General features: G+C 52.0%; 1 protein-coding gene across 1 annotated transcript; it reads left to right on the top strand.

Moving 5' to 3' along the window:
- Positions 1-5,312: 5,312 nt before the first annotated feature.
- On the top strand, positions 5,313-6,517 carry LOC117892711 (putative uncharacterized protein DDB_G0271982). Its single transcript, XM_034799131.1, has one exon. The coding sequence runs from the start codon at positions 5,362-5,364 to the stop codon at positions 6,421-6,423; it is 1,062 nt and encodes a 353-aa protein (XP_034655022.1). The 5' UTR covers positions 5,313-5,361; the 3' UTR covers positions 6,424-6,517.
- The last annotated feature ends 6,212 nt before the right edge of the window (positions 6,518-12,729 follow it).

The following is a 12,729-nucleotide window of genomic DNA, read 5'->3' as shown; positions in this document are numbered from 1 at the left end:
CCAGCAGCATGCAACAGTCCAGCAGTCCAGCAGCAGCAGCTTCCTGCATCCTCATCATCATCGTTCTACGCTGCTGCTTCATATTTTTCATTTTCATTTCATCTGGCGCTGGCGCTGGCGCTGCCGCTTCCGGGACTTCCTGTCCATTTTCATGTGGCTGCTGCCACTTTAAGGCCCACATGTGTGTGGCAGGAACTTCAACGAGCAGCGGCAGCGGCAGCACTTACTCGTTACTCGCTACTCGCTACTCGTTACTCGCTACTCGTTACCAGGTACCCACTCTCACGTTGTTGGCAATTAATTTGTCGACAAATCCCCGCCATGACATATCAATTTGCTGGCCCTAAATGCGGCGCGGGTGATGATGCCCGTCCGTCACACATAAGCCCCACCTCCATGCGGGCGCCAGGGGCAGCCTGGAGGCCTTGTCGACTGAGATTTGGCCAACTCTGCGCACACAAAGGACTCGCTCTCTGCCTTCTATTTATTACATTTACAATCTAATAAATATTTGTGCAAAACACACAACAAAAAGAGCAGAAAGAGAGAGTCCGTTGGTCCTTCCTTTGGTGCCTCTTTGTTTCTGAGTTGTGCGCGGCATTCAAGCGGTAAAACCAAGCGAAGCGACGACAGCGAAGATTAGGAAGAGGTGGCCAAAGGGCAGGGGGGGGGGGGAACTGGGGCAGAGTGGACAACGCCAGGCGGCAAGTACAGTCAAGTAACCTTTCGCCTGGGTCATGGAATGTTTATTGCTTTGTTTGTCTAGCTGCCACATGCGTCGCTTGCCCCGGCGTCATTTCACTTTTTTAATCGAAATGAAAGCAAGAAGAAAGGACGCAGCTTGAACTCAGACTTAGGGCAGTTGCTGGACACTTTTTGGCAACAAAACTAAGCTCAAGCCTGGCCCTCCAAACTACAAAATAAAAACGCACCAAAAAGAATTGTTGCTTGCAGTTTTTTCCAGCTGCAGACCAGAGTCCAGAGAATCAGAGTCCCAAAACCCAAATGAAAATGAATCTTAAATAAATGGCAGGGTGGGGCGGATGGACTGTTGATATTTTTGGCTGGTTTGATTGATGTTTGATTGTGGGTTTGTTGTGCCCAAACTATAGCAACAGCTGATGGAAAATGCTGCTGCTGCCGGTTGCTCCTCTGCTCCTCTGCTCCTTTGCCCCTTAACATAACGCGTCGCACTGTCAATTATTGTGCGTGGGAGCAGCCTGGCATCGGAGCTCGTCGCTTAATTGGCTTGTTCTCCACACGTGTGTAAGGCGCACCGCCTGCCCCGTGCCACCAAATAAAACTCGGCAATGATTGTGTGTCAGCGTCAGAAGGAGCGCTTGAATGGAGAGTTTCGTGTGCGTTGTTATGCGTGTGGGAGTGGGGGAGTGGCAGCCAGACAACAAATATGCGAATTTGATTTTAATAAAAGTGAAAACGAGCGGCAGAGTTCTTCCGCCAGTTGTTGCCCCAACCCCCGCTCCATTGGGCCAATTATGGCCCAAAAAATTACAAACTTGTTTTGCACATTTATGGCGACAGCTGGCCTTGACTCCGCCCCCACCCCCCACCCACCTGGCATTTGATTTTAATTAAACTTTTGCGAGTTCCGTTCCATTCCACTTCGTTCCAATATCATGCAGAAGTGCTGGCCCCAAACGGAACGTGGAACGTGGAACCCAGCGCTGCTTTGGCGCGGTTTATCAATATTTATTTAATCTGCAAACTGGATACTGGCTCAAATTATGCACGCTCCGTTGGCTGCTTGGATGTTGCAACATATTGCATGCCACACACACACACAACACACACACACAGAGCACACACAGATGGAGGGAAACTGCAGCCAGCTGACGCGGCTGATTGTGCCTCCGTCCCCTCTGTCCTGTCCCTTCTGCCTGCGCAAATATTTACAGAGTGAGCGATGGACCATCCAGATCCAGTTTCCATTTGTTTACTTGCCGCACTGCAATTTTCGCGAGCGGAGCAGCGTGCTCTGCTCCTTCCCCTTCGGCCGATCCTCCTGCTCCTCCCGGGAGCTTCCTGGAGTCTTCTTCTGTGGCTGCCTTCTGTTTATGGCACGACATTCATGGCTGCGGCACTTGATTGCCACACTTGCCACAGCGGAAGGGATCCTCTGCTCGCATAACAACAAATGGCAGTCGTTAGGCTGTGGGGAGGCTGGACTGGAAACTTATTTGCATGCTGACCACAGATGTTGCCGCACGAGCAGCCACCGCCACCGCCACTGCCACCGCCACCGCCTGGTGGACATTCGACCATCAAAACTCAATTACGGAGCTCGAGCTGGGAACGGGCATGGGGACTCCAACTGGGAGCTCGAACTGTGCGCACTTCGGGCTGAGTTTATTAAATTTTCGTTTGACTATCTGCAGTGGCACGGGGGGCACAGGGGGCACGGGGGGCACAGGGGACACACGGCACTCCAGTCAGAGTGCGCCGCCTGTTGGACAAATTATTATGAAAACTTCAAGGCTGAAAAGGCGCCAAAAAAATACACACAAAATTGAAGAAAAAATGTAAACAAATATACAAAAAAAATATTAAAAAAACTGTACAAAAAATACAACGAAAAATGTACAAAAAATACACACAAAAAGTGCCACAAGAAGTGAGTTTGGGTGGAAGCTGGGAGCCGGTTGAGGCGTTGGACTCTGCACAGTTCTGGGAACTAATAACAAAAATATTTCAAACTTCTGCCACCGCCTGCTGCTGCTGCATAGAAAAACAAAGGCTGTCCTGACAAGAGTCCTGCGAGGGACAGTGTCTAGGAGGATCGCAAGAGCAGAGTTTTGTTGGCTGGTGTTTTCCCTGTTCCCTTTTGCTGTTTTCTTGGTTTTTGCTGCTGCTGTTGGGTTTGAGTCATTTTTTGCAGCGTCGCACCTCCGGGAAGTTGTCGGGCGGCCGGCATTTGATGTCCTTTCGTGGATGGCATTCCCCAACTGCAGCCACTGAGCCATGCCCCTCGTGCAGCGTCAATTGCCCGGCGGCCAGATGCGTTTGCTTAGTGGCCGACACAGACTCCGGGGTGCATTTAGAGCAGCTTAACAACTGAGACAGTGCCGGCTGCCTGGCTGCCTGTCTGCCATTGTTCCTGCGCACCACTCGAGCCCCACTGGAGGGCGCCAGTCAGAGTCCGTGGGCGAACTGGCGACGTGAGCAGCGGAAATGCAAAAGAATATACGTCGCTGGAAGCTGCCGCCGCTTAAGACACGCCAACGCAATGGCAATGGCAAATGGCAATGAAAGAGAAGAAGAGAATAACGGCGCAGAGCGGGCAGCAGAGCGGGCAGCAGAGAAGAACGGAACAAGGCAGAGCAGAGAACAGAGCAGAGCGGAGTGTAGCTCAGACAAGAGAGCTCTGTGACTGACAGGCAGGAACAAAGGCAAACAGTTTTCCTTCCGCCGCTGCACTTGCCAAGAAAAGCGCCGTTACGGATGCGAATGCTGATGCGGATACGTTTACGGATTGCTTTTGTCTCCGACTTGAGACGCTGCTGCTTAAATGTGCGCTTTAAAATAATACAAGAAAGAAAGGAACGAAAAATCCTTCATCGTTGCGGCGCATAATTTCGAGCAGAGGCCAGGCCGGCCGGATCTCGGGCAGCGCAGTCGGCACAGAAGCAGCGCGTACAAACTTCGTGTGGCTGCGGCCCCTGCATAGCGAATCGCCGTCGCAGCGGCAGAGACACAACTTCGTTTTGCATATGCTCGGCGTCCGCAGCGGCAGAGAAGCAAGAAACGTTCTTGTGCTTCGTGTCTTTTGCATGTGCAAGCAAACGCACGCATGCCGGACCCACAAAAGCAGGTAGCAAATGAGCCAAAGAAAGCTCTCCCTCTCTCCCCTTCTCTCTCTCTTGCTTACTCTTCCTCTGCGCAACTCTCTCAGAGAGGTTAATGCTTAGTGAAGATCCGTTGCTCACGTGCTGAGTATGCGGCAGAGAAGCTAGAAACGTTTATGGCCTTAAAGTGCTTTAAGGCAGTGCTTGAGCTGGGAGCTTACTTCTAAGCTGGCTTCATATTAATACACTGGATTGGCCAACGCTTCACGCCAACGCTCTATGGACAGCTGCTTTCGAATCAATTAATTTAAATGCATTACAAAGCGTTTAACAACTCAAAAGCATGTACAAAGTGTAATCCCATTTGTTGAAGCGCAGGCAACCGCAACCGCAAAGGCAGCGAGAGGCAGCCAAAGAGGATTTAATTCGTATTATAATGAGCTGGGAATATTAAAGCAGCCTTGGGCCACGCCACATCCCCCCCTCGCTGCCGCCGCGTTTCTCTTTGTGTTTTGCGGTGTCAAGCAGCGGGACAGCAGAACTGCTGGACAGCTGTTGAGCAGAGCAGCTGGACAGCAAACAGCACTAATCGGCGTGCAATGATTTACGTATTAGCATCCCTCATGGAACTGAACCCTGGCCAGCCACAAGTGTCTGTCAAATCAAGGTCACGTTCGCCGCCTACACCCCGATCTATAGCGTGCCGACAGCATTAATCACGCTTGAGCATGGCTCTGGCTGTCACCGGCAACTGGCGACTGGCGACTGGCAATCAACTGGCAAATCATCGGCAGTCCGCACGGCTCCAAATTGGTCGCCGCTCAATCACCAATTGCAGCCAGCGTGCCAGAGCGCTCTAAGACTCTGTTTCACTCGAGGATTATGTGAGAGCTGTACACGCATTAATTTTGCCACAGCACGCCCACACCCACCGAAACCGGATGGATGACCAGCGTCTGACATAAATGTCAAATTGCTCACGGGCAAAAGTATCAGCGGACTGCGAGCTGCTGGGAGCTGGGAGCTGGGAGTGGGACTGCTCTAAGTGACAAAACTTATCCCGGGCGTCGTCTTGTGCAATTAGTGGGTAAACTCTGTGCCGAGCTCCTTCGCACTCCTTTGGCCCCTGGTGGGTCGATGATGATCAAATCAGCTAGACGGCATGTTGTGGCGAGGGCTGACTATCACAATATTCATTGTTCAATATTCATTGAATTATGCAAACGTGCGAGGCGGCACAGCGCCAATTAGGGCTAATTGCTCACGTTCGTTGGGCGGCGGCGGAGGCGGAGGCGGCAGCGTTGCCAGAGTTGGAAATTCCAATGAATTAGCTCCCACTCCTACCCCCTTTTGGCTCTTGTGTTTTTGTTTATTACAAGCCAGGAATGATGTGGGGGCGCTTGCCAGGGGTTGGAGTAGGCACAGTAGTCTCTTTTGTAATCAAAATTCGAAGTCCTACGTGGCCGGGCGTTTGCTCTCATTCAAAATCCAAGTCACCCCAAACCCACAACACTCGTTTTTGTTTTTGTGTATAATTGTGGATCTGCGAGCGGGCCAGATGGAAGAGCGACGCTTGGACCGTGCACGACGTGACTCTGCCAAGAGCGCGGCCGCACCCACGCTGCCCTCGTCGCTGGACAAAAGCTTCAACATACGCCTGGCGGAACTGTACGGGCAGCATGAGTGCCTGTGGAACACCACGCTGGCCGAGTACCACAACGTGCAGCTGAAGATGCAGGCCTGGGAGGCCATCGCCAGTATGCTGGGCAGCCATCTGACTGCCGGTTTCGTGCGCAACCGGATCAGCGCCTTGCGGCATCAGCTGAATGTGTACAAGCTGCAGATGATCGAGTACAAGATGTGTCCCGGCGAGGGCACGGAGCCCGAGAAGCCATACCACCTGGAGGCGTTCGCCTATCTGGACACGATACGCACGCCGCCAGAGAAGGAGGAGAGTCCCGTGCCGGCGGGCAAGCGGGAGCGTACGCTGCGGACGCAGAAGAGTCCGGACGCGCAGCCAGAGCCGGAACCTGACTTCACCCAAATTAGGTACACCAATGACTGGAGCATCACGAAAATGGTGAGGCAGCGCTTGGCGGGCACTCAGCCGCACCAACAGCCAATCAACTGGTCGCGGCTGAGCAACAGTGCGTACAGCTTCAGCGACAGCATGCAGGTCTTCCTCGATCCCCAGACAGCCACGCCTCCCCATCTGAGAGCACGGCCGGGCGCATCCGCCTCGTCCGAAACTGTATCCTCCATACCTGGATTCGAGCGCGAGCAAGAACGTGAGCGTGAGCGTAAGCGAGAGCGAGAGCGTGAGCGAGAACGTGCACGCAAGCGAGAGCAAGAGCGCGAGCAAGAGCACGAGCAAGAGCGCGAGCAAGAGCGCGTGCGAGCCCGCTCCAAAGAGAAACCATCGACAGCGATGCCACGTAAAGTGGAGCGGCGCGAGAGAGAGTCGGAGGATATGGAGTTGTTCCGCCTGCAGTGGGCCGTTCGCCAGCAGATGCCCTCGCGTCGACCCTCTCGCCCGAACGCGCCTCCAAAGCCGGCACTGCCCATGCCCACGATAGCCGCGCACCACCACAAAACCATTACGAAGCCAAAACAATTATAACACCAACAAAAAGACACAACCCCCACACATATACACAACATAGCGCCAACATAAACGTCACGAGTAGTGTGCATCAGGCAAGCGAAACCGCAATAAAGTTACGTACATAGCAGTGGCAACACGAGTGTGTCGAAAGTGGTTGTGGGGGGAGTGTGGATTGCAACGCCTGCAGAATGCAAGAAGTGGATCGTGGATCCTGTGGATCGTGAGAGCGCGCGCTTACTTGGTGGATCGTGAGAGCAAGCGCGGTCCACGCGCTGATCAGCGCGCTGCCTGTCGTTGAGCGCGTTGAGCGTTGGAAAGTAGCAACACGCCATGAAAATAAATCTTTCAGTGCATCCAAGCATCGTGCCTCGAAGCCTTTTCAAAAATCTCAAAAACTTACTCCAGCAATAATTCAATTTTAAAGTTCAGCCACGAGAAAATGTAACTTCAAGCATCAAACAGATTTTGCCAGCCAAGCCTCCTCCTTCCGCTCTTTCTGCGTGTGTGTCGCTTTCCCACTCTCTCTCTCTCTCTCTTTGGCTCTGTTGCGCGCATAAATTGGCAACATTTTAATTTTCCACTAGATTTGCGTGGATTTCGTGCTCCTGTTCCTGTTGCGAGTTTCTTTTCTTTTGCTGTTTTGGTTCTTTTTGGCCTTTTGCTTTGATTTCTACACTCTTTGGCTGGCGCCACAGTCTATGGCGTGTGGGAGGGACAGCAGAACACAGTGGAGAATGTGTGTGTGTGTGCGTGTGTGTGGGTTTCTCTTTGAGCATTCTTTTATCTTTCATTTGCTTTTGACTTGCGCTGGCTGCTGCCCGCTCTGTTGTCTTCCATGCCAAGCTCTCTCCCGCCCTCTCTCTCTCTGTGTCTCTGTCTCTGTGACAGCAGTTTACAGTTATCGAATGGCATATCAATGGAGAGCCGCCCATGCCTCGCCTTATGTAAAGCACACACAGACAGCATATCCTCGTCCTTGTTTATTTCTTTAAGCCATGGCAGCTGGGGAGCCAAATATTAAATTTTGCCAGCTGCCTGGCACTCCTCATGACTCCTGATGACTGCTGCCACGTCTGTCTCCTGCCACTCCACATGTGTCCTGTGCTGAACTCTGCTCCAGCTCCTGCTTCTGCCTCTGCCTCTGCCTCTGTTGCCGTTCTCATTCTGGCTTTGATTAATTCTGGGCCTCTGCCAAATGAGTTGGAAAAGGCGACATGGCAGAGGCAGAGGCAGAGGCAAAGGGCAGCCTGAGACCTCCTCCAGGACCATGATTTATGAATGAGATGGAATGATAATGAAAAGTCTCAACAGAGGCCGCCGCAAATCGCAAAACCGCTGCCAAAAATTACTTTTTGGCCTGCCAAAACGAATTACAAAATTACCAAATAACAAAATTACAAAATTACTCTCCAAAATTACACACACACACACACACCCACACACATGCTAAACTTTGAAACAGTTTAGCAGCTACTTGGGCCACACACCGCACCGCACCGCACGGCACGGCATCACCGCATTACCCCTGCAACCGTGGCGCCCCCTGCCGAGCAGAAGTAAAGGCTTGGCTTGCGCTTGGCTGGGGATTCGCATTTGCGTAAAAATTAAATTTAATTTCCACCAATAAAAGCCGCGTTAATCGTTTTGATCCAGAGACCCGGAGACCCTCCGCTCCCTCGCGTGCCCTTTTTTATCGGCCATTTGCTGCTAACTTTTGATTAATTGATTGATTGAATGAGCGTCGAGTATCTGGCGTTCTGAGACAACTAATTATCGCCCCAAATCCGCTCAGCCCTCGGCCAGGATGTGGCCATGGAACCCCCTCCTGCCCGCCAGCTCGCAAGCGGTTTTCCTTGGCAATTTCCTTTAGTTTGGCCCCCAAATGTGTGTGTGTGTTGTGCCCTTGAAGCAAATGCAAATATTTTATGTGAAAATATGCAAACTGCGTGCGCGTTCCCCCCCCCTCCCACATAAAAATAAAATTTGTGAGCACGTCCCACGCGCGTCTATCTGATGCTGAGGCTGCTCCAGCTCCAGCTCCAGCTCCAGCTCCTCCTGCTGCTGCTCCTCCTCCTTGTCGGCCCATTCACAGATCCATTAGCATTAGCATTCACGGCGCACCATTCGGTGCCGCTCCCCGCGTCTTCCCTGCTATTATGACTTAATTAAAAAATAATATTTTTGAAATTTCCACGACTCTGTCGAGCACAGCCGAGTCCTTGTACTCCTATTCCCCACCCCCCCTCAATGTTATCCAGCTTATGCAAAGGCAATCTCCTTGAGGCAGTGCCAGGACAAAGGACTTCGATAAGTCCACTATTATTTGGTGCTTGCTGCTCCTGTCCGTCCGTCCGTCTGTCCGTCTGTCTGTCCGTCTGTCTGTGGCCGTGTTCCGTGTCTGTGCGAAAACTTTGGCCGTGTCATCGTCATGTCATTCATTTGCATGCCACAAAAAGTTGGCAGCTAAGCATGATGTGCCCCAAAATAAACGCGGAACAGCCAGCACACACACACGCATGATTATGCATTAGTATGTGTTAGCAACTGCTTCACACCAGCAAACGCCAGACGGAGGAGCCACCACGGTGGCGCGTGTATCATGAATACAAATGAGAACACGGCAAAAAAAGGCAGACAGTGCTCGCCGCGGCTTTAATTGCACAAAAGCTGTTACAGTTTGATTAGCATCTGTGCGGGAGAGCGAGGGCATATCCTGCGGAATTATTCAACATTTGTCGGAACGGCGGGACAACAAACAATGGCGGAATGTTGGCGTTTAGTTGGGCATTTCCTTGAGGGGTTTCCTTTGGCCCGCTTGGGGGTTTCCCTGCTGATTCCACTCCTTCTCATGCCGCAATTGCAGCAGAATTTTAAAGCATTTTTGTGTACATTTTCTACCCATTTGCCTGCCATTTATTGGCCATACTTTTGTCCATCAATTAAGACTCATTTCGGTCGTGTTCGCGGTCGCTGCCTGTTGAGTCCCAGCTCGCATGTGGACTCATGTCCGTGCACTGCCACAGAGCACAGCACGCATTAAGCCTGGAACTGCTGCACTTTGAATGCGCAATGCCCAGACTCAAGGCACTCAAGGGCAGGTGTCAACGATGCCACGAACCGCACTCCAGCAGGCAACCAATCGAGGCAAGGGCCGGAATGCCAATTAAGTTCGAGCTGCGAAATGATTTGCATCGATTTGGTCTCAGTTCGGGCACAGTTCGGGCACCGCTTGGCTTGGGTTTCAATCTACAAAACTTCACGCCCTGCCGGACAACGAATTCCTTTCGGGGCAGGCAACCGTGTCTACAAATTGCGCATACGCACAGCTGCACTCGAGGTATTTATGAGGCCAGCAATTTCTGTTGTTACTTTGCATACAAGAGACAGAGCACGTGTCACGTGTGAGTCCCTTGTGAATTGTGTTTCGCCGCTAATTGCCACTTGGCGCCATTTGCTGCGGGAAGCCAAGCTTAGAGCATTTCGCCTGCCGGAAGCGGCAGAGACTCAAAGTCAAAGACTTGCCACAAAGCATGGGCACGAAGCTCTCTCTGCCTGCCACACTTGCTGCGTAATTTATGAATTTTATTCCATTTCAAATGCGCTTTGATGTCTCTCTGGCGATGGCATTTCGTCGCTTTGTTGGGGCATAAAGCGCCAGAGACACACGATGAAAACCTGACCTGCCTCTTGTCGCTGTGTGTCGGCTCCGCATCCGTATCCCGTATCCGTTTTGGTCTCGTGCTCAAAGAAGGTAACAAAGACAGCTGCAAGCGCTTTCGCACGCCGTCAATAATGCCGGCTCTAATGAACATCAGCCGTAGCCATGGCAGCCGGATGGGGATGTGGACTGGCACTGGCATCGGCACTGGCACTGGCACTGGAGGCAGACATGTCTTGGTCTTGAGTGTCGTCAAGTGGGTAATGGATATCACACCACGCCACACCCGAGTGACAGTCACAGGCACGGTTATAGCCTCGGGCGCACAGACGTGTGGCATGCACCAGGCAACCTGCCACCTGCAGCACCCTAAAGTTCAGCGCAGTGCAAAAAGCGCTCAACTTTTGCCAATAAACTTTGCACTTTTGGCAGGCAGCCGGACAGAGGCCATGTCGAAAGGCCATTAAAAAGGTATTTTCACAGGCAGCAGCATGCCGCACAGCAGACATCCCGATGCTGCAACATTGACAGGAGATGGTGCACAAAGGTTCACCGTATCAAATTCTCAGCCGCCAAAGAGTTTTTTTATAAAAATAAGCGAATTAAATTCCACTTAACAAACAAACAACACAGTGGGGAGGCCTGGCATCTACAACGGTTCAATCCAATTGAATTCAATTAAATGCTGTTGGATTGCCAACAGATGTGTGCGGCCTGTAGCAGAATAATTAAATCAAAAATATTGTTTCCATTCCGCAAACAGCTACCCCCCACCCACCCCATGCCCATGCCGAAACGAAACGAAACGCAGCGCAAAATGAGCAGCCAGCCGGCTCGCGCGCTGCCAAATAGTTTGGCAAAGTTAACGGTAACAGCCCCCCGCCGCCCGCGAACCACCGAAACATTTGCAGGCGTGTCGGGGATGTCGTGAACTTTGCGGCTTTCACGGCCCCAGTGTACTCGCAATGCCCTCTGCGATTGCTTCGATTGCTTGCTAATCATTCGCATGTTGGTTCACATTTTAACGTCTGCTGCTACGCGGCGGCCGGTGCCCTGCGCCTACGCCTCTGCCCGCTCCCTCTGCCAGCGCCGCTGCCACTGCCTCTCTCTCTCTCTCGCTCTTTCTCTGCCCGTTCGTAAGCTGAGACGCATGGCCCCCGTAAAGAGATTTTTATCACACAGCTTAGTGAGGCGTAGCGGGCCGCTCCACGCTGTGCGCAGGAGGAGCAGTAAGAGGGAACCTGCGATGAATGGCTGGCAGGGCTGGCTGGAAGGCATGGCAGGGGCGTGGGGTAGGGGCTATCTCCCTCAACGCAGTTTTCCCGTAGGCGCAAAATTCAACGACAAATGTCTTTCATTTACGCGTAATAAAAACGAAATCTCCGTTGAACAATGGCCGCCGGGCGGCTTTTGCGGGCTGGTCGGCACCACCACACCTCCCCCGCACCCCCTGCAGCTTGTGCTCTTTAATACCCGTAACTTGTTGTTCTTCTGCTTGTTCCCAGTGTTCCCGTATACTTTGTGGCTGCCTCGAGTGTATTTTACGTTATTTTGTATTTAATTTACAGCCTCGCTGGTGATGGCCGAGCCGAGCAGAATAGCGAAGCGAGCGAAAGAGCAGGCGAGAGCGAGCGAAGGTGCGAACGTGCGAAGCGAGCGAACGTGCGAAGCGAGAGAAGCGCCCGCTATGCAAGCGGCCGATGTTCGTGCCGTGCCGTGAGTGACGCCCTTGTTCTCACGTGCGCATCTCTAGCCAACAGGCGACGCTCTTTCGCTCTTGCTGTGGTAAACTGGTGGCTGCTCTTAATGGCATAAAAGTATAAGCCATACATGTTGATTACAGAAAGAAAAGCGCTTAAATATGCATGAGTCGCATAGAATTTAAACACGCAACAGAAAACTCTGTCTAGGCAGTGGGAGAGTGTGAGGGGAGTCGGGAATGGGGTGGCTTGCCGGAAGCGTTCGTTTTTGGCTCGTAACATTCGCAGATAACTCCAATTCAGCTTAATTTGACGCTGGTAATCGGCTGCCATTATCCATTTTCCATTTACCATTTACCCCCCACCACACACCGCACTCCGCATGTGTACCCGAGTCCTCTAGACATCTGGCTGTTGAATGGCACTTCAAGTTTTCAATGCTCAATGCGAATATTTGTGTGTGTGTGGCTGCCTGCCTTTGAAAAAGTTTAATTAGGAACTTAAGTGCATGGCGGTAGAGCGCTTTACCGCTTCAGGTTTCAAGTGACTTGCAAAACGCCATTAACAGATGAAAAGAAGCAGAGATAAGGAAAAGAAATAGAAATAGAGAAACGTCAAAAGGGAGCGAGCAACAGCAGCAGAGCTACAGCAGCAACAGAGATGAACAGAGGCAGAGCGTAACACATAAGCAGAAACGGTTAACGGGGAGAGGTTAACAGAAGCAGCGCAGCGCAAGAGCAACAGAGATCAACAGAAGCCGAGCGTAACATAAGCAGAAACGGTTAACGGGGAGAGGTTAACAGAAGCAGCGCAGCGCAAGGGCAACAGAGATCAACAGAAGCAGAGCGTAACATAAGCAGAAACGGTTAACGGGGAGAGGTTAACAGAAGCAGCGCAGCGCAGGAGCAACAGAGATCAACAGAAGCAGAGCGTAACATAAGCAGAAACGGAGAGAGAGTAACA

Source organism: Drosophila subobscura, chromosome A (assembly GCF_008121235.1).
Source record: "Drosophila subobscura isolate 14011-0131.10 chromosome A, UCBerk_Dsub_1.0, whole genome shotgun sequence".
Classification (NCBI taxonomy): Eukaryota; Metazoa; Arthropoda; class Insecta; order Diptera; family Drosophilidae; genus Drosophila; species Drosophila subobscura.
This window is presented reverse-complemented; position numbering and strand designations above follow the sequence as displayed.

Bases quoted from the DNA above. Each gene is read 5' to 3' on its own strand.
- LOC117892711 (XM_034799131.1), top strand. From the start codon at position 5,362: ATGGAAGAGCGACGCTTGGACCGTGCACGACGTGACTCTGCCAAGAGC.